Source organism: Gopherus evgoodei, unplaced genomic scaffold, assembly GCF_007399415.2.
Source record: "Gopherus evgoodei ecotype Sinaloan lineage unplaced genomic scaffold, rGopEvg1_v1.p scaffold_59_arrow_ctg1, whole genome shotgun sequence".
NCBI classification, from domain to species: domain Eukaryota; kingdom Metazoa; phylum Chordata; order Testudines; family Testudinidae; genus Gopherus; species Gopherus evgoodei.
Window position 1 is genome coordinate 780929 of NW_022060080.1, and position 19767 is coordinate 800695.

General features: G+C 50.7%; 1 protein-coding gene across 1 annotated transcript in view; it reads left to right on the forward strand.

Annotated features, from left to right (window-relative positions):
- LOC115643428 (complement C3-like) overlaps positions 1–19767 on the forward strand; it is a 106311-nt gene that overhangs the window by 41845 nt on the left and 44699 nt on the right. The window contains exons 19-21 of the mRNA XM_030547458.1: positions 2769–2854; positions 3036–3175; positions 18886–19098. Of these exons, the coding sequence (XP_030403318.1) occupies positions 2769–2854; positions 3036–3175; positions 18886–19098 (439 nt within the window). The remainder of the gene's footprint in view (positions 1–2768; positions 2855–3035; positions 3176–18885; positions 19099–19767) is intronic.

Consider the following 19767-nt stretch of genomic DNA (forward strand, 5'->3'; position numbering starts at 1 on the left):
GGTGCTGTAACTACTCATTTGGAACCCCAGATATGTAAGTAAATCAGGAAATGTCTAGGAAGACGCAATTAGGTTTATCTCTTATTTCTTTATGACTTGTGGACTCCTCTGTGCTCACCCCAGGTGCTTTTGTTTTGTTTGTAACCTTTAAGCTGGATCTTAAAAAAGCTAAGGGAGTAGGTATAATTTTTTTGTATTTGCTCTTAATTTTTGTATTTGCTCTTTTTAAATAGTACTAGTAATAGCCTGAGTTTTTAGATGTATTTTTTTCTTTCTTTTTTTAAATAAGGTTTACCTTTTTTTAAAGTACAGGATTGGAGTTTTGTGTCTTAATAGGTTTGTGCACATTTTGTTGAATTAGCGGGTGGCAACAGCTGATTTCCTTTGTTTTCTTTTTCAGCTGTCCCCCAGAGGTGGGGTCTGAAAGGGCTTGAGGGTACCCAAGTGTGCCTTCCTCGGTTCTCAAAGGGGGTTTTGAACTTGGGTAGTGGCAGCATCTACTCATCCAAGGTCAGAGGAAAGCTATAAACTTGAGAGTTTAATACAAGCCTGGAATGGCCAGTATTAATTTTTAGATTCCTTGCGGGCCCCCACCTTCTGCCCTCAAAGTGCCAGAGTGGGGAATCAGCCTTGACCAGATGGCTGAACCTTTTTTTGTTTTTTAAAGGTAAATGAGGCACTGGGCCAGGCCCCTCTCCTCTGGAATGGAATATAATCCCCCTGCTTGGATTTAGACCTGGGCACTAGGACTAATATCCCTACCCTTGAGACCTTTAAAACAGGTTGTGTCCCGTGGCTGGTGCAGAACTTGGACCACTGAGTTCCTCCCCAGAGAGGGCTTTATATTTCAGTGAGTGTGTGAAGAAGGCTTTACCATGGACCTCAGACTACGATAGGAGGATCTACACCAGGGATCTCAAACTCAAATCACTACGAGGGCCACATGAGGACTAGCGCATTGGCCCAAAGGCCACATCACTAAAACCTTTTCATACAACGATACGAAAGTGTAGTCAGAAATGAAAAAAAAGAAGAGTAATATATAGTATGCTATTAAAAGTCAATGTATTATCTTTTTAAAAACTAATGTGAAAAGTCAGTGCTAATTTTGACAGTCATTTCATTTCTGGCCACTTAGCTGGCAGTGTTTTGTATCAACCAAAGAATCAATATTAGGTTTGATATCCTGAGACAACACCAATCTCAGTGTTGTTTGCAAATGTTCATCAGTGAGCCTTGACCTTAACACAGATTTGTTATTCATGGAGGAGAAAAACTGTTCGCATCTATATGTACTTCCAAACGTTGCCATTACCCTTGCGGAAGCAGAGGGAGCTGTCATGGGATCTGATGAGGACCGATGGACTAAGAGCCATTGGCCATGAGCATGCACTGAACCTCACAGAAAGCAGCTGGCAGCACCTTTCAGCCTCAGGTCACAGCCCAGAACAGCAAGGGGCTGGGAAGCAGGTTTTGAGTCTCCCTCCCTTGGGTCATCTCTCTGTTAGAACTTCCTTTTTGCAGAGCTGAGGTGCCTGCTCCTCCCACTGAGACCAGTGGGATCTCAGGGTGCTTAGCACCTTTCAAAACAGGCTCTGATAGCACGTGCATTGCAACAAAGCCCTGAAGCCAAGGGGAATGACAGGTATGATTTAAATCACTGCACAGATGCCCAAATGAACAACACTCTCTCCCAGACTGCTCCAAGTTAAACCCCCCTCTGGGTCTTCCTGTGCATCCTGGCTCCTGGGTATCTCTGCTAGACTGTAAGCTCTTTGAGGTGGTCTTATGCTGGCACCTAATGAAAAGAGGGGTGTTACCATAGACACTAGAGGTATCTAGCTGCACAGGGCTTGTGTAATGAGGGGGCAGAAGGAAGCAGAATGGCAGGGAAGCGTGCGGCTTGGAAAGTTCCCTCCCTTTCCCCAGTTTGCAAATCATGCTTGCTTCCAGGGTAGGAATGAGGAGTTGGGGGCTATTTTCAAATGTGAAAACTCTGCGATGCCCTGAGAAACTAGGTAAGGGCTGGCTGAGAAAAAACACACATACACACCCCACCCCATCAGCCCAGCGCAATAATACAGCCTCAGCGGCTCCCGCGGCTCCCCTGCCCAGCCTGTTGATCTCTCTTCCTTCTCCTGCTCGCGGCTCTATAGCGCTGGGCTCCGCTTAGCCTGCTGCAGCCTACATGCATTTGTATGTGGCTGGTGGGGGTGGGATCAGCCTTGCACTGCCCCATGCTCCCACCACTCCACTTGCGTGGCTTGGCACAAGTTGGCAGCCTGGTGCTCGGAGAGCGGAGGAGGAAGCCCCTGGGACTGGAAGGGGGAGGGGGGAGCCTGGGTTTGTTCTGCCCTCCGGTTTCTTCGCCTCTAGCGACACTTCAGTACATGCCCCACCCCTTCCCCACCACTATTCCAACCCCTTCCCCAAATCCCCACCATGGCCCTGCCTCTTCCTCCCCTCCTCCCATGAGCACGCTGTGTCCCTACTTCTCCCCCATCCCTCCTGGAAAGTCCTAAGCACCACCAAACAGCTGCTCGGTGGTGGGAAGCACTGGGAGGTAGGCGGAGGAGCAGGGACGTGGTGTGCATGGGGGAGGCGGGGGAGTGGGAGGTGAGGGGCAGAGGGGGCCCTATGGTGGGCCGCAGGAAATAAGTCCATAGGTCACGTGTTTGAGACCCCAATCTACACCCTTAGCTGGGGAATGTCCATGAGTCCTAGCTCCTTCTTTCTGTAACAGTCTCTGTCTTTCTCTTTCCATGTAGAATTTCTTCCAAGACGGTGTCCATTTTCCTGAAGGATTCCATCACCACCTGGGAAGTCCTGGCTGTGAGCCTTTCAGAGACGAAAGGTGAGGAACACCACAAGCTCTCCAGAGAACAGGCAGAAAAGCTAATGGAGAAAAGACCCCAGGCCACAGTGGGCCTTGGAAAGGGCACAGTGAGATGGAACAATCGAGGAGACAGCAGACACATTTCAGGAATAAAGTATAAGCCCCCTTGTCTCTGACACTGGGTCTTTTCCCATTGCAGGGATCTGTGTGGCTGACCCCTATGAGATAAAAGTAATGAAAAAATTTTTCATCGACCTCCGTCTGCCCTATTCTGTAGTGAGGAATGAGCATGTGGAAATCCGGGTTATTCTCTACAACTATTGGGACCAAAACCTTAAGGTAAGCTCATTGCCTCATGGGGCTCTGCAATGGACCTGAGGTGTCAATGCTTTGACAGACAGACAAATCAAAACAAAACAAAATGGTGGCAGGCTTGTTCTTCTAGGGCCTGATCCCTTTGGGGCTGGACATCCTTGTCTCCCATTGACCTTGTTGGGTGCTCAGCACCTTGCAGGATCAGGGCTATGGAATCTACCCATTTAAGAACATAAAACCACCAATACTGGGTCAGATCAATAGTCCATCTAGCCCAGTATCTTGTCTTCCAACACCGACCAGTGCCAGGTGCTTCAAAGGGTGTGACAGACTCACATTTCATGCCCACTCTTGGCCCCGTGCGGTCCATGGGGGGTGCCCTTTCTGTGAGACAACCCTTTTCACGGGGTTCACTCTGTCTCAGGGTTAAGCCCCTCCACCTCCTGGAGCTGTCCCTCTCTGAGCCTTAATACACCTGTTTCTCGCTGTGCCCCCCACCCCCACGAGAGTCCACTCACTCTGGATCCCTGGGGCCTCCACCCCCTGAAGGGGACAATGCAACCCTGTTCTCTAGACCGGAGTGACTCTCAGCCAGCATAAAACAGGAGTGTTTATTGAGCATTGAACACAGCACAGGAAACTCTCAGGGCCTCTGGCCTCACCTCCCTCAACACTGCACATCCAAGTCTCCCCCCATCCAGATGGGCTCTGCTTGCTCCCCATCTCCAGCCCAGAGCCCCCCGCTTCCCAGCTGGGCATCTGATATCACTGGCCCCAAGCCCCGCCTCTGTCCATTGTCTTCTATCCAGGTAAACAGGGTCGTAAACAGGGTCTCTTAGGCTTCCTCTCCTCTCAGCCCTCCTCTGGCCCCTCTGGATGGAATCAGATGGTTAGGGCACTGGTGTCCTCTCTTCGCAGCCCATTGTCCTCCCACTGGCCAGAACCAGCTGTGACTCCTGAGCTGGGCCTCCGGGTCACCTGGTCACCAGTCGCTGGGGTCCCAAGTTCCCTCGCCAGTCTGCTGTAACAACGAACTCCCTCTCCCATCACCTCATTAAACCCCTAGTACCTAGGGAAACTGAGTCCCACCCCTGCATGCAAACAAACCATAGGAAAACCAAAAAAGTCCCCCATAGGAAACAAGGAAAACCACTTCATCACAGAGGGAATGAACTGAACAGGTAATCATCAAGTGATCCATCCCTTCTTCTTCGAGTGCTAGTTCATGTCCATCCAAATTAGGTGTGCGCCCGCGTCGTGTGCACGGACATCAGAAACTTTTCCCCTTAGCAGCTCCCATTGGGGCGGCAGAGGAGCCCCCTGGAGTGGCACCCTTATGGCACTGTATATAGTACCCTGCCAGCCCGACCTCACTTCAGTTCCTTCTTACCCTCCGTGGCGGCGTTGGAATGTGGTCTCTCACTTGTGAGTGATCCCTTAGCAATCTAGTTTTACCAGTTAGACAGTTTGTTGTTAGGTATTTAATACATTAGTTAGGTACAGTTTAGTTAGAGGTGACTGGGATTTAGTTCCAGCCACCAGCCTTGGGCTGCAGGGAATGCTGCAAGCCCAAGGTTTTAAAGCTTGAGCTACCTGCGGCAAGTCTATGCCCAACAGTGACCCCCACGACTCCTGTCTTAGGTGTCTGGGAGAGGCACACCAGGCCGAGCACTGCAAAATTTGCAAGGTCTTTAAGGCCCGCACTAAGAAAGAGACTTAAGCAGCTGCTCATGGAGGGCGCGTTACAACCAGCGGCCCCAGACCACCAGGTACCAGGCCTGAGCTCCTTGGTGAGAAGTGCCCCGGCATCAGTGCGCGATTCAGCATTGGGCTGTAGAGATCCCGGCACCATAAATCCCCGGCACTGAGATGAGATGACCAGCCCCGGCACTGCTCAAGTTCCCCAGTACCGGGGAAGCACCATAAGAAAGGGAAAAAGACCGTTACTCACCTTTGTAACTGTTGTTCTTCTAGATATGTTGCTCATATCCATTCCAATTAGGTGTGCGCGCGCCGCATGCACGTTCGTAGGAAGATTTTTACCCTAGCAACACTCGGTAGGTCGGCTGGGTCACCCCCTGGCATGGAGCGTTATGGCGCCGGATATATACCCCTGCTGACCCAACGGCCCTTCAGTTCCTTCTAGCCGGCTACTCTGACAAAAGGGAAGGAGGGCGTGTTTGGAATGGATATGAACAACACATCTCGAAGAACAACAGTTACAAAGGTGAGTAACCGTCTTTTCTTCTTCGAGTGCTTGCTCATATCAATTCCAATTAGGTGATTCCCAAGCCTTACCTAGGCGGTGGGGTCAGAGTGAGATGTGGCAGAATGCAAAACTGCTGAGCCAAATGCTGCATCATCTCTGGACTGTTGAACCAGAGCATAATGTGAGGCAAAGGTGTGGACGGAGGACCAGGTAGCTGTGCGACATATTTCCTGGATGGGAACATGGTATAGGAAGGCGGCAGATGAAGCTTGAGCCCAAGTAGAATGGGCGGTGAGGTGGCTAGCCAGAACGTGAACCAAATCATAGCATGTACGGATGCAGGATGTTACCCAAGATGAAATTCGTTGGGATGAGACCGGTAGGCCTTTCATCTGGTCTGCCACAGCTTCAAAGAGCTGAGGTGACCTTTGGAAGGGTTTTGTTCCCTTGATATAAAAGGCGAGAGCCCTGTGAAAGTCTAGGGTGTGCAGCTGTTGTTCCCGACACGATGGGTGCGGCTTCGGGGAAAAAGACTGGGAGGAAGATGTCTTGATTGACATGAAAGATGGACACCACCTTAGGGAGGAAGGAGGGGTTTGGTCGCAGCTGTACCTTGTTCTTATGGAATACCGTATATGGGGGGTCCGCTGTCAAGGCCCGAAGCTCAGATACTCATCTTGCTGAAGTAATAGCGACAAGGAAGGCTGTCTTCCAGGAAAGGTACAGCAGTGAGCAGGTGGCTAGTGGTTTGAAAGAAGCACCCATAAGCTTGGCTAGTACCAGGTTGAGATCCCAGGTAGAGGTCGGGCATCTGACTTGAGGGTACAAACGTTGCAATCCCTTGAGGAACCTTGAAACTCTGGGATGAGAGAAGATTGATTGGCCATTTTCCCCTGGGTGGAAGGCAGAGATGGCTGCCAGACGCACCTTTATGGAAGAGATCGCTAGGCCCTGTTCTTTCAGGGACCAGAGGTAGTCCAGGAAAGTAGGAATGGACACCTGCCTGGGGACTGAGTTACGCTGAGTGCACCAGCAGGAGAAACGCTTCCACTTGGCCAGATATGTCATCCTAGTGGAAGGCTTCCTACTGCCCAAGAGCACCTGTTGGACCGAGGCAGAGCAGCGCAACTCAGACTGGCTCAATCATGCAGCAACCATGCTGTGAGGTGAAGAGGCTGCAAATCCGGATGGTGAAGCCTGCCGAAGTTCTGTGTTATGAGATCCGGACAGAGTGGCAGGGGAATTGGGTCTGCCACTGAGAGGTCGAGCAACATGGTGTACCAGTGCTGCCTCGGCCACGCTGGAGCAATCAGGATCAGGTGGGCGCTGTCCCTGCGGAGCTTGAGTAGGACTCTGTGGACGAGCGGAAACAGTGGAAGGCATAGAGTAGGTGACTCTTCCACGGGATCAGGAATCGTCTGAGAGGGAGCCCGGGGAGCATCCCTGGAAGAAGCAGAACACCTGGCATTTCCTGTTCTCTCAGGAGGCAAAGAGGTCTATGTGGGGAAACTCCCACTTCCGGAAAACAGAATGGATGACGTCCGGACGAATTGACCACTCGGGAGACAGGAAGGATCTGCTGAGGTGATCCGCCAGAGTGTTCTGGACTCCTGGGAGAAAAGACGCTACCAAATTGATCGAGTGGGCTATGCAAAAGTCCCAGAGGTGGAAGGCTTCTTGACAAAGGAGGGAGAAACATGCTCCGCCCTGCTTGTTTATGTAAAACATGGCCGTTGTGTTGTCTGTGAACACTGATACACAACAGCCTTGGATTCTAGACGGCATTCTAGACGGACCGCTCTCAGCTCCCACACATTGATGTGTAAGGCCAGCTCTTGAGGTGACCAGAGGCCTAGAGTGCGAAGGCCCTCGAGGTGGGCATCCCAACCCAGAGATGACGCGTCCGTGGTTATGGCCATCGAGGGTTGCGATGGGTGAAATGGCATCCCTGCACAGACTAGAGTGGGATTTAGCCACCAGGTTAGGGAGCCCAGAACTTTCCGGGGAATAGTGAGCACCGAGTCCAGGCTGTCTCTGCGTAGTTGGTATATTGAAGCAAACCAGGTTTGAAAGGGACGGAGGCGTAGCCTCGCGTGCTTGGTCACGAAGGTGCAGGAGGCCATGTGACCTACTAGGCTGAGGCAGGCGCGCACTGACGTTGTCGGGAAGCTTTGAAGACCTCGAATAACTGAAGCCATTGCTTGAAAATGCTACTGTGGGAGGCAGGCTCTGGCCAGATTGGAGTCCAGAACCACTCCGATGAAGTCTATTCTCTGCGTGGGTGTCAGTAGACTTCTCTGTGTCGATCATCAGGCCTAGGCTCCCAAAGAGGTCTTTGATGATGCGCAGGTGCTGCGACACTTGTAACTGGGAAGTCCCTCAAATGAGTCAATCGTCGAGATACGGGTGGACGTGTACCCGACGATGCCGGAAGGAGGCGGTCCGACTACAGTCATGCATTTTGTGAACACACGCGGAGTTGTAGAAAGGCCAAACGGAAGTACAGTGAACTGAAAGTGTTGATGGTTGACCACAAAACGGAGGTACCGTCTGTGTGGTGGGTAAATTGGGATGTGGAAATACACGTTCTTCATATCGAGGGCGGCATACCATTCTCCCGGATCCAGGGATGGGATAATGGTTCCCAGGGTTACTATACGGAAATTCAGCTTTATCATGAATTTGTTGAGTTCTTGCAGGTCTAGGATCGGTCATAGACCTCCCTTTGCCTTGGGGATTAGGAAGTAGCGGGAATAAAACCCCTTGCCTCTCATGTCTTTTGGCACCTCCTCTATGGCTCCCATGGCTAGGAGTGACTGGACCTCTTGTAAGAGGAATAGCTCGTGAGAGAGGTCCCTGAAGAGGGACGGGGAGGAAGGGTGGGAAGGCTGGGTTGAAACAAACTGGAGGTGGTATCCCACTTCCACCGTGCGCAGGACCCAACGATCTGAAGTTAGCTGGGACCAGGCAGGGAGGTATTGGGAGAGGTGGTTGAAAAAAGGGAGGAGAAGGATCCGGTAGAGCAACTGGTGGGCCGCCCTTGGGCGTCCCATCAAAAATTCTGCTTGGGCCCCGCTGGTGGTTTAGGGGGTGCCTGATTTTGACCTCCTTGAGGGCCAGACTGCCTCCGACGATTCCCTCTACCACACCTTCTTCTAAAGTCCTGATGCGGCCTTGGCGGGGCGTAAGGGCAGTGTGGCTGGGGCCGGAAGGGCCTGCGTTGGATCACTGGCGTGTGCATACCCAGCAAGTGCATTATAACACGATTGTCCTTCAGACTTTGCAATCTGGGGTCAGTCTTATCTGAGAACAGGCCCTGGCCTTCGAAGGGCAAATCCTGAATACTTTGTTGTAATTCAGGGGGAAGGCCTGATGCCTGGATCCAGGAGATACGCCTCATCGTCACTCCTGATGCCAGAGTTCTGGCTGCAGAGTCCGCTGCATCCAGAGAGGCTTGGAGGGAGGTTCTTGCTACCTTTTTACCCTCCTCAAGTAAGGCCGTAAATTCTTGACGGGACTTCTGGGGAAGAAGTTCCATAAACTTCCCCAAGGACACCCACGTGTTAAAGTTATATCTACTTAGGAGGGCTTGTTGGTTTGCCACCCTAAGTTGGAGGCCCCCAGCCGAGTATATTTTGTGGCCTAGGAGGTCCATGCGCCTAGCCTCCTTTGACTTAGGAGCCGGGGCTTGCTGGTCATGACGCTCCCTTTCATTCACCGATTGCACCACTAAAGAGCAAGGAAATGGGTGAATGTAGAGATATTCAAACCCCTTTGAGGGGACCATATATTTTCTCTCTACTCCCCTTGCTGTAGGTGGAATCGAGGCTGGGGATTGCCAAATGGTGTCCGCATTAGCCTGTATGGTGCGGATAAATGGAAGAGCCACTCTAGTAGGTGCATCAACCGATAGGATGTCTACAACAGAGTCCTCTATTTCAGGGACCTCCTCCACCTGTAAGTTCATATTCTGAGCCAATCGTCTCAAAAGGTCTTGATGGGCCTTGAGATCAATTGGTGGAAGGCCTGAGGAGGATGCCGCAGTCGACGGTGCTGTGGCAGATGACAGTGCCAGACGAACCGTCTTCGAAGAGTGCTCCTTCTGTGGAGCTGAAGCAGCTGGAGCACTCTATGGTGCCTTCTGTGTCTCAGGGACAGGGAGCAGTGCTGAACAGACGTCAGTGCCGGTAAGGGTCGGTGCTGGGGCTCCTTCTTGGTACCGGAGCGGTCCGGGGCTGAAGGGGCGCTCCTTACAGAAGCAGTCTGTTGGGCACTCAGTACCGACACTGCAGGACTAAGTGCCGACTCCTTGAGGAACTGTTTCAATCGAAAGTCCCGCTCCTTCTTCGTCCTTGATGTAAACGAATTGCAGATGCGGCACTTATCGGTAAGGTGGGATTCCCCTAGGCAGTTGAGGCAGGAGTCGTGGAGATCCCCTATTGGCATCGGCTTTTGGCACGCCGAGCACGATTTGAATCCCGGGGTGGAGGAAAGGGGCTAATCCCCGATCCCCCCTTAAACTATATACACTAACTATAAATACAACAACTAATACTAACTATAACTACAAGAACTCGAACTATACACACAGTAACAGCAAAGAACTACGAGTAGCTAGGGACGTGGAGATCAGCAAAGCCACGCTCCACAGTTCCAACGACCGTCACGGGCGGTAAGAAGGAACTGAAGGGCCGTTGGGTCGGCAGGGGTATATATCCAGCGCCATAACGGCGCCACTCCAGGGGGCAAACCAGCTGACCCACCGAGTGTTGCTAGGGTAAAAATCTTCCAACAAACGTGCACGCGGCTCGCGCACAACTGATAGGAATGAATATGAACAAGCACTCGAAGAAGAAGAGGACACTGTCTTCAAAGAGCTACCAAGACACTCAGACAGTCTCCTACAACTCAGAGACAAGACTCTGTTTCCCATCTGGAGCCAGCATCATTGACTCCAGCGCCACAGGCACCGTTGAGTCCAGCACCCAGCAACTTCAGCGCAGATCAGTGTCTAGAGGAGGTCTTGGAACCCCCCTCCACACCTGACACATTTGAGACTGCAAAGGACTTCTGTCAAGGTTCCTTCCCCACTCTGAACTTTAGGGTACAAATGTGGGGACCTGCATGGACACTTCTAAGCTTAATTACTAGCTCAGATCTGGTACACTGCCACCAGCCAGAAGTCAGTGTCTGGAGCACTTCCTGTCCCCTCAAAACTCTCCCCTCCCTGGATGGCCTTGAAGGACTTCACCAATTCCCTGGTGAACACAGATCCAAACCCCTTGGATCTTAAAACAAGGAGAAATTAACCATCCCCCCTCTTTTCCCCCACCAGTCCCTGGTGAGTCCAGATCCAATCCCCTTGGATCTTAAAACAAGGAAAAGTCAATCAGGTTCTTGAAAAGGAAGCTTTTAATTAAAGAAGAAAGGTAAAAATCATCTCTGTAAAATCAGGATGGAAAATACTTTACAGGATAATCAAATTCGTATAGCCCAGAGGAACCCCCTCTAGCCTTAGATTCAAAGTTACAGCAAACAGAGGTAAAATCCTCTCAGCAAAAAAAGGACATTTACAAGTTGAGAAAACAAAAATAAAACTAATCTGCCTTGCCTGGCTGTTACTTACAATTGAAACATGAAAGACTGATTCAGAAAGATTTGGAGAGCCTAGACTGACATCTGGTCCCTCTTAGTCCCAAGAGCGAACAACACCCAAAAACAAAGAGCACAAACAAAGACTTCCCTGCACCAAGATTTGAAAGTATCTTGTCCCCTTATTGGTCCTCTGGTCAGGTGTCAGCCAGGTTTACTGAGCTTCTTAACCCTTTACAGGTAAAAGAGGCATTAACCCTTAACTATCTGTTTATGACAACTTCATTGAATTGTCAGTGCCCAATCCTCTCCCATGTGGGAAGAAGCCTCCGGCACCGCCCAGAGGGAAACCGGCAATGGTGTGCCACTGGAGGTCACCAATCCCGCACCACTTACGACACCGCTACCGTTTGAGCTCGCCATAGCGCCTCTCCGTGACACCAACAACCCCACAAGAGGTTACAGCACTGGATGAAGAAGCGCCCTCGGCACCCCCACCAAGGACCCGGCACCACTCCATGTCGCCCTTGGTCACTCGGCACCGAAGCATGGTACCAGCCACTTCCCCGGCACCATATGCTTTAAGGCAGTCCAGGTCTCTGGATAGCCAGTACCGCTCACTGTCCCAGTCCTCTTGGCATTGGTCCCTGGCCCGCTCCTCTCGGCACGCCACGGTGGCACAAGGGTCGTTGGCACCACCTTGGTCCTTCCCTTCAGCCTCCTCAGAGTCTGAAGCCAACTCAGGCAGCTCGAGTTACAACTGGCACTGGACCAAGAGCAGTAGAGAGTCCCATACAGCCTGGCAGCCGCAGTGGCCACCTCCAGGGCAATGACCCTTTTGGACCCCATGGGCCTATCACCAACAACAGGGCACATTTTCTACAGCCTCCAGATTGGTGCACTCAATGCAATGCCACTCAAGGTTGCCATATAAATGCATCTTGAAGGCAAGAGAGGCCACACTCTCTAGACCCACCTTGGACCCCTCAGAGCAGCCAACAGAGGCAGATCCTTCACCCACACCACTACCGAGAGGCATGACCTCCAAGACTTCAGGAGGCACAGTCTGCATCTCAAGAGGTGACAGCCTTGACAGGCCCTGACATGGCCCAGGACTATGGGGGATTACAGGAGGGTCAGGACGATGGCAACCAGCCTCAGAACATGTCCTCATCATCCCCAGATGAAGCAGTGGCAGGAATATCTGTATCAGGACCCCCACCTATCGACCATAGAGTCCATCAAGAACTTCTCAGCTAAATTGCCCTTAATATGGGCCTTCAGGAGGAAGAGGAGGAGCCTGAGGATCTGATGGTTGATATCCTGGCTCCATAAGGATGCTCATGGGTAGGGTAGCATTGCCACTGATTAAGACTATCCAGAGTAACTATAAGACAATCAGGCAAACCTAGGCTTGTATTACCCCGGTGGCCAGGGAAGTGGAGAGAAAATACTTTGCCCCATCTAAGGGCTATGAATTCTTATTCTCCCACGCTACAATCTGTTCCCTGGTCGTGTCAGCAGTAAACAAAAAAGAATGCCAGGGTCAGCAGGCCTCAGCACCAAAGTCCAAAGAGGCCAAACAATTGGACCTCTTTGGCAGGAAGGTCTACTCGTCGGGAGGCCTGCAACTCAGGATAGCCAACCAACAGGCCATCCTTAACAAACACAACTCTTGGAATGCTATGTACGAGTTTAAGGATCGCCTGCCTCAGGATTTGCATGCGCTAATTGAGGAAGGAAAAGCAGTAGCCAAGTCAGCTCTGCATACCACCGTCAATTTGGCTGACTCTGCGGCCAGAACCATATCATCATGAGTGGTTATGAGGCATTCAGCATGGCTACAGGTGTCAGGCCTCCTTCCTGAGGTCTAAAACACATTGCAAGACCTCCTTTTCGAAGGCGCTGGCCTCTTTCGGAGCAAACTGACTCCAAGCTGCATAGCCTCAAGGATTCCAGGGCTACAATGAAATCCTTGGGAATGAATACACCAGGAACCCAGAGGAAGCCCTTCAGGGCTCAACCTCCACAGCAGAGGCAATACCAACCTTGCCCCAGACGAGACCCCTACCACAGGCAGGCAGAAATAATAGACGCAGACCATCGAACAGTGCGTCTAGCTGAGGCCCAAATAAGCCCCAGCCAGGAAACAAGCCAGGATTTTGAAGGCACGCACGAGGACAGCCTATCAATCCAATCCCAGGATCCCTCCCCACAGTTTTTAAACCGGTTATTCCACTTCTACCTTGCGTGTTCCCGTATAACATTGGACCTCTGGATCCTATGCATGGTACAGATGGGATACTCCCTCCAGTTCTCCTCCTTCCCTCCCTCCCACCCCACTTCCCCATCCCAGTTCAGGGACCCCTCTCACAAGCAACTCTTTATGCAGGAGGTATGATCGCTCATCAGTATATGGGTGGTGGAAGAGGATCCCCAGGAGCTAAGGGGAAAGGAATTTTACTCCCGTTATCCAGCCTGGACAGCCTGGCAAGTCCGAGAGTCTTTGCGTTGGTGGCTGGAACAGCCAGTAGTCTGTGCGGGAGTCCCCTTCACCACAACCCAGCCTTCACTGACATTAGTAACAGATGCATCAGATCTGGGTTGGGGTGCACACCTAGGGAACTGAGAACACAATGTCTGTGGATGCAGGACGAGATAACCCTTCATATCGGCTTGAAGGAGTTCAGAGCGGTTCATCTGGCCTGTCAAATTTTTCATAGAATCATAAAATATTAGGGTTGGAAGATACCTCAGGAGAGCATCTGTTCAATCCTCTGTTCAAAGCAGGACCAACACCAACTAAATCATCCCAGCCTGAACTTTGTCAAGCTGGGCCTTCAAAACCTCTAAGAAAGGAGATTCCATCTCCTCCCTAGGTAACTCATTCCAGTGCTTCACCACCATCCTAGTGAAATAGTATTTCCTAATATCCAACCTAGACCTCCCCTACTGCAACTTGAGACCATTGCTCCTCATTCTGTCATCTGCCACCGAGAACAGCCTAGCTCCATCCTCTTTGGAACCCCCTTTCAGGTAGTTGAAGGCTGCTATCAAATCTCTGCTCACAGTCTCTTCTGCAGACTAAATAATCCCAGTTCCTTCAGCCTCTCCTCGTAAATCATGTGCTCCAGCCCCCTAATAATTGTTGTTACCCTCTGCTGGACTCTTTAATTTGTCCACATCCCTTCTACAGTGGGGGGACCAAAACTGGACGCAATACTCCAGATGTGGCCTCACCAGTGCTGAATAGAGAGGAATAATCACTTCCCTCGATCTGCTGGCAGTGCTTCTACTAATACAGCCCAATATGCCATTGGCCTTCTTGGCAACAAGGGCACACTGCTGACTCATATCCAGCTTCTAATCCACTGTAATCCCCAGATCCTTTTCTGCAGAACTGCTGCTTATCCAGTCAGTCCCCAGCCTGTAGTGTTGCATGGAATTCTTCCTTCCTAAGTGCAGAACTCTGCACTTGTCCTTGTTGAACCTCATCAGATTTCTTTTGGCCCAATACTCCAATTTGTCTAGGTCACTGTAGACCCTATCCCTACCCTCCAACATATCTACCTCTCCCTCCATCTTAGTGTCATCTGTGAACTTGCTGAGGGTGCAATTAATCCCATCCTCTAGATCATTAATAAAGATGTTGAACAAAAGTGGCCCCAGGACCAACCCCTGGGGCACTCCACTTGATACCGGCTGCCAACTAGACATGGAGTTGTTGATCACTACCCATTGAGCCCGACAATCTAGCCAACTTTCTATCCACTTTATAGTCCATTCATCCAATCCATACTACTTTAACTTGCTGGCAAGAATACTGTGGGAGACTGTATCAAAAGCTTGCTAAAGTCAAGATATATCACATCCACCACTTTCCCCATATCCACAGACCCAGATATCTCATCATAGAAGGCAATCAGGTTAGTCAGGCATAACTTGACCTTGGTGAATCCATGTTGACTGTTCCTGATCACCTTCCTCTCCCCCAATTGCTTCAAAATAGATTCCTTGAGGACCCGCTCCATGATTTTGTCTGGGACTGAAATGAGGCTGGCCAGTCTGTAGTTCCCTGGGTTCTCTTTCTTCCCCTTTTTAAATATGGGCACTATATTTGCCTTTTCCAGTCGTCCGGGACCTCCCCCAATCACCACAAATTTTCAAAGGTAATGGCCAATGGCTTTGCAATCACATAAGCCAACTCCCTCAGCACCCTTGGATGCATTCGATTTGGACCCATGGACTTGTGCACATCCAGCTTTTCTAAATAGTCCTTAACCTGTTCTTTCATGACTGATGGCTGCTCACTTCCTCCCCATACTGTGTTGCCCAGTGCAGCACTCTGGGACCTGATCTTGTCTGTGAAGACCAAGGCAAAGAAAAGCATTGAGTACTTCAGCTTTTTCCACATCATGTGTCACTAGTTTGCCTCCCCCATTCAGTAAGGGTCCCACACTTTCCCTGACCACCTTCTTGTTGCTAACATACATGTAGAAACCCTTCTTGTTACCTGTCACATCCCTTGCTAGCTGCAACTCCAGTTGTGCCTTGACCTTCCTGATTACACCCCTGCATGCTCTAGCAATATTTTTATATTCCTCTCTAGTCATCTGTCCAAATTTCTACTTGTAAGCTTCCTTTTTGAATTTAAGCCCACCAGAGATTTCACTGTTAAACCAAGCTGGCCGCCTGCCATATTTGCTGATTTTTCTGCACTTTGGGATGGTTTGTTCCTGTGCCCTCAATAAGGATTCTTTAAAATACAGCCAGCTCTCCTGGACTCCTTTCCCCCTCACATTAGCCTCCTAGGGGATCCTGGGCATCGGTTCCCTCACGGAGTCAAAGTCTGCTTTTCTGAAGTCCAGGGTCTGTATTTTGCTACTCTCTCTGCTTCCTTTTGTGAGGATCCTGAACTCAACCATCTCATGGTCACTGCTACCTAGGTTGTCACCCACTTCTACTTCCCCTACCAGTTCTTCCCTGTTTGTAATCAGCAGGTCAAGAGGAGCATGACCCATAGTCAGTTGCTCCAGCACTTGTACCAGGAAGTTGTCTCCAACATGCTCCAAAAACTTCCTGGATTGTCTGTGCATTGCTGTATTGCTCTCCCAGGGTGATGTCAGGGTGATTGAAGTCCCCCATTAGAACCAGGGCCTGTGATCTGGAAACTTCAGTTAGTTGTCCAAAGAAAGCCTCATCCACCTCATCCTTCTGATCCAGTGGTCTATACCACACACCCACCACGACATCACCCTTGTTGCTTTCACACCACTTTGCAAGGTCACAGCATGACAGTCCTGACAGACAACACCACCACTATGTTCTACATAAACAAACAGGGCAGAGCTTGCTCTTCATCTCTCTGACATGAGGCTCCTTTCCTCTGGGACTTCTGTATAGCCTGGTCCAGACAGCTGGAAGTATGGAACCTCCCCAAGGTGAGGAATGAGCTGGCAGATCGCCTCAGCAGGTCCTGCCAAGCTCAAAAGTGATCAGTCCGATGAGATGTCCTGCAGTCAGTTTTCCAAAAGTGCGGTTATCCCCAAGTTGATCTATTCACCACCAAGGACAACAAACAGTGCCCTCGGTTCTGCTTGTTTCAAAACCACAGCCCAGGCTTCATCTCCAACGTGTTCTTAATGCAGTGAGGAGAGGACCTGAAGTATGCCTTCTCTCCAATCTCGCTGATCCATCCGGTCCTGCTCAAGATACGCAGGGACAGAGCAGTGGTGATCCTGCTTGCCCCATCCTGGTCACATCAGCATTGGTACACAAAACTCCTCAAACTATCAGTAGCAGGGGCGGCTCTAGGCATTTTGCCACCCCAAGCATGTGCCTGCGGGAGGTCCGCCCAAGCCGCGGGACCAGTGGACCCTCCGCAGGCATGCCGTCGAAGGCAGCCTGCCTGCCGCCCTTGTGGTGACCGGCAGAGCACCCCCAGTGGCTTGCCGCCCCAGGCATGCGCTAGGCATGCTGGGGCCTGGAGCTGCCCCTGATCAGTAGACTCCCCAATAGCCCTACCCCTGTATCCGGACTTGATCGCTCAGGACCATGGGCACCTTCTCCACCCAAACCTACAGTCCTTGCATCTCAAGGCTTGTAAGCTCCATGGCTAAACCCGATGGAGAGCCAGTGCTCTCAGCCAGTGAGACAAATACTTCTTGGCTGCTGGAAACGTTCCACTAGGTCAACTTACTTGGCCAAGTGGAAATGGTTCTCCTGTTGGTGCGAACGCAGATGTCCATTACCACTCCAGGTATCTACCCCAGTTATTTTGGACTACATGCTTCACCTCGAGCAACAAGGCCTATCATTTTCATCCATCAGAGTATACCTGGTGGCTATCTCAGCTTTCCATCCAGGGAAGTCTGGGCTTTCGGTGTTCTCAAATCCCATGGTGGTGCATTTTCTCAAGGGATTGGAGAGAGTATACTCTTACTCTCGACCACCAGTACCAACCTGGAATCTGAACCTGGTCCTCTCTAAGCTCATGACTCAACTGTTTGAGCCCCTGGCCACCTGTTCCCTCCTTTACCTTTCATGGAAGGTAGAGTTCTTAGTGCCTATTACATCGGCGAGGAGAGTGTCTGAACTAAAGGCTCTCACCTTCAAATCCCCTTATACAGTGTTTCATAAGGACAAGGTGCAACTTAGACTGCACCGTAGATTCCTCCCCAAGATGGTCTCCCAGTTCCACATGGGACAGGACATTTGTCTTCCTGTGATTTTTCCAAAGCCTCATATGAGCCCGCAGCAGCAGAGCTTGCACACACTAGACGTTCAAAGAGTCCTAGCATTCTACACAGAGCACATGGGGCCTTTTCGCAAATCAACCCAACTGTTCATGGCCACTGCCGATAGAACAAAGGGCCTTCTTGTATCTTCTCAGAGCATCTTGTCCTGGATCACAGACTGCATTCACACAAGTTAGCTAAGGATCCAGTTGTGACAATCACAACCTATTCGACAAGAGCGCAAGCATCTTTGACCGCCTTTCTGGCGCAGGTACCCATCCACAAAATCTGCAAAGCAGCTACTTAGTCCTCAGTGCGTATGTTTACAGCCCACTATGCCATCAACCACAGGCCAGAGATGATATAGCGGTCAGCAGGGCTGTCCTCCAATCAATCATTCCTTGACTCCTATCCACCTCCAATGGTCAGCTTGGAAGTCATATAATTGGAATGGACGTGAAGAAGCACTTGAAGAAGAAAAGACGGTTACTTACCTCTCGTAACTGTTGTTCTTCGAGATGTGTTGTTCACATCCTTTACAATACCTGCCCCCTTCCCCTCTATTGGAGTTAATGGCAAGAAGGAACCGAAAGGGCGGGGTCAGGCTGGCAGGGTAATATATACAGCGCAATAAGGGTCCCACTCCAGGGGGCTCCTCTGTCATCCTGACAGGAGCTGCTAAGGGAAAAAGTTTTCAATGTCTGTGCACGCGACATGCATGCACACCAGACTTGAAAAACACATCTCAAAATATAACAGTTACAAATGGTAAGTAACCATCTTCTCTTGCCTATTCCCAGCTTCTGGAAAGATTGCATGACATAGAAGGAGATTTTTTAAAAAAAACCCTTCTGACCGCCATTCTTCTCTGGCAGGGCCTCAAATCTGTGAGTGGGTACCAGGTTCTGGGCTTTCTGATGACTCACACCGGTAGCTAGACCAGGTGGGTCTCATTACTTCTACTCAGGAACACCACAGGCTGAGAGCCTCTCTGAAGCAGGACAGAACTAGAGGGGATTCTGAAGAGCCTCTCAGGAAGGAGGTCAGGATACAGTCACATACTTTGTAAGTACAGTCCTGTCTGTTATTTATTAAGATTAAAGGTAAACACCTGTCAGAGGGTATGATTTGGATCAATGCCCTACAGTGTCCTGATGTGCAGACTGCCTGCTCATGAAACTCTGTTCTCTTCTCAGGTCTGGCTGGAGCTGATGTACAACCCAGTTTTCTGCAGCGCATCCACTTCCGAGGCTAAATACCGGCAGATCCTTGATATCAAAGCCAAGTCCTCTCTGGCCGTGCCATTAGTGATTGTCCCGTTGCAGCTGGGATCTCACAACATTGAGGTCAAGGCAGCAGTGCAGGACAGTTTTGTGTCTGATGGCGTGAAGAAGAAACTGAAGGTTGTGGTAGGTATCAGGGGGCATGATATCTGCTGGAGGGCAAGAGGCTGGAGGCCAGATTGGCTGGCTTCTGGAATCGGTGCTGTCCCTTAACCTGTTAAATTAACACCCTGCATCTCCATCCTCATCTCATGTCCTCCCCTCCCCTGTGGCAATTACAGTAGGGCTGGGGCTGGCCTGGTTATCTTGCATTCGATCCTGTGAGCCGTCATATAAGAGACCTAGGTTCAGTTCTTCAGGCCCAGGGTCTCGCTCCTTGGACCAGTCAGCACACCCAGGAAGAACCTCATATCACTCAGCAGAGAGAGCTGCTGCACTGGTGGGTTGTGAATGGTGTCCCATTGGCCTGCCCCAGGAGATCACTGTAATGCTGGGTGAGAAGAAAATTCTTCACTGAAGACCAGGGAGTAGAAAAGTCCTTCAGGGAGGTCACAGAGCAATGATAGAACAAGTTGAGCTTCTAACTTCCTCACCCTGCCAGACTCTGTAGGGCAGATTTATAAGAACATAAGAACAGCCATACTGGGTCAGACCAAAGGTCCATCTAGCTCAGTAACCTGTCCGCCAACAGTGGCCAATGCCAGGTGCCCCAGAGGGAATGAACAGAACAGGGAATCATCAAGTGATCCATCCCGTCTCTTATTCCCAGCTTCTGGCAAAAAATCCTCCTTTTCA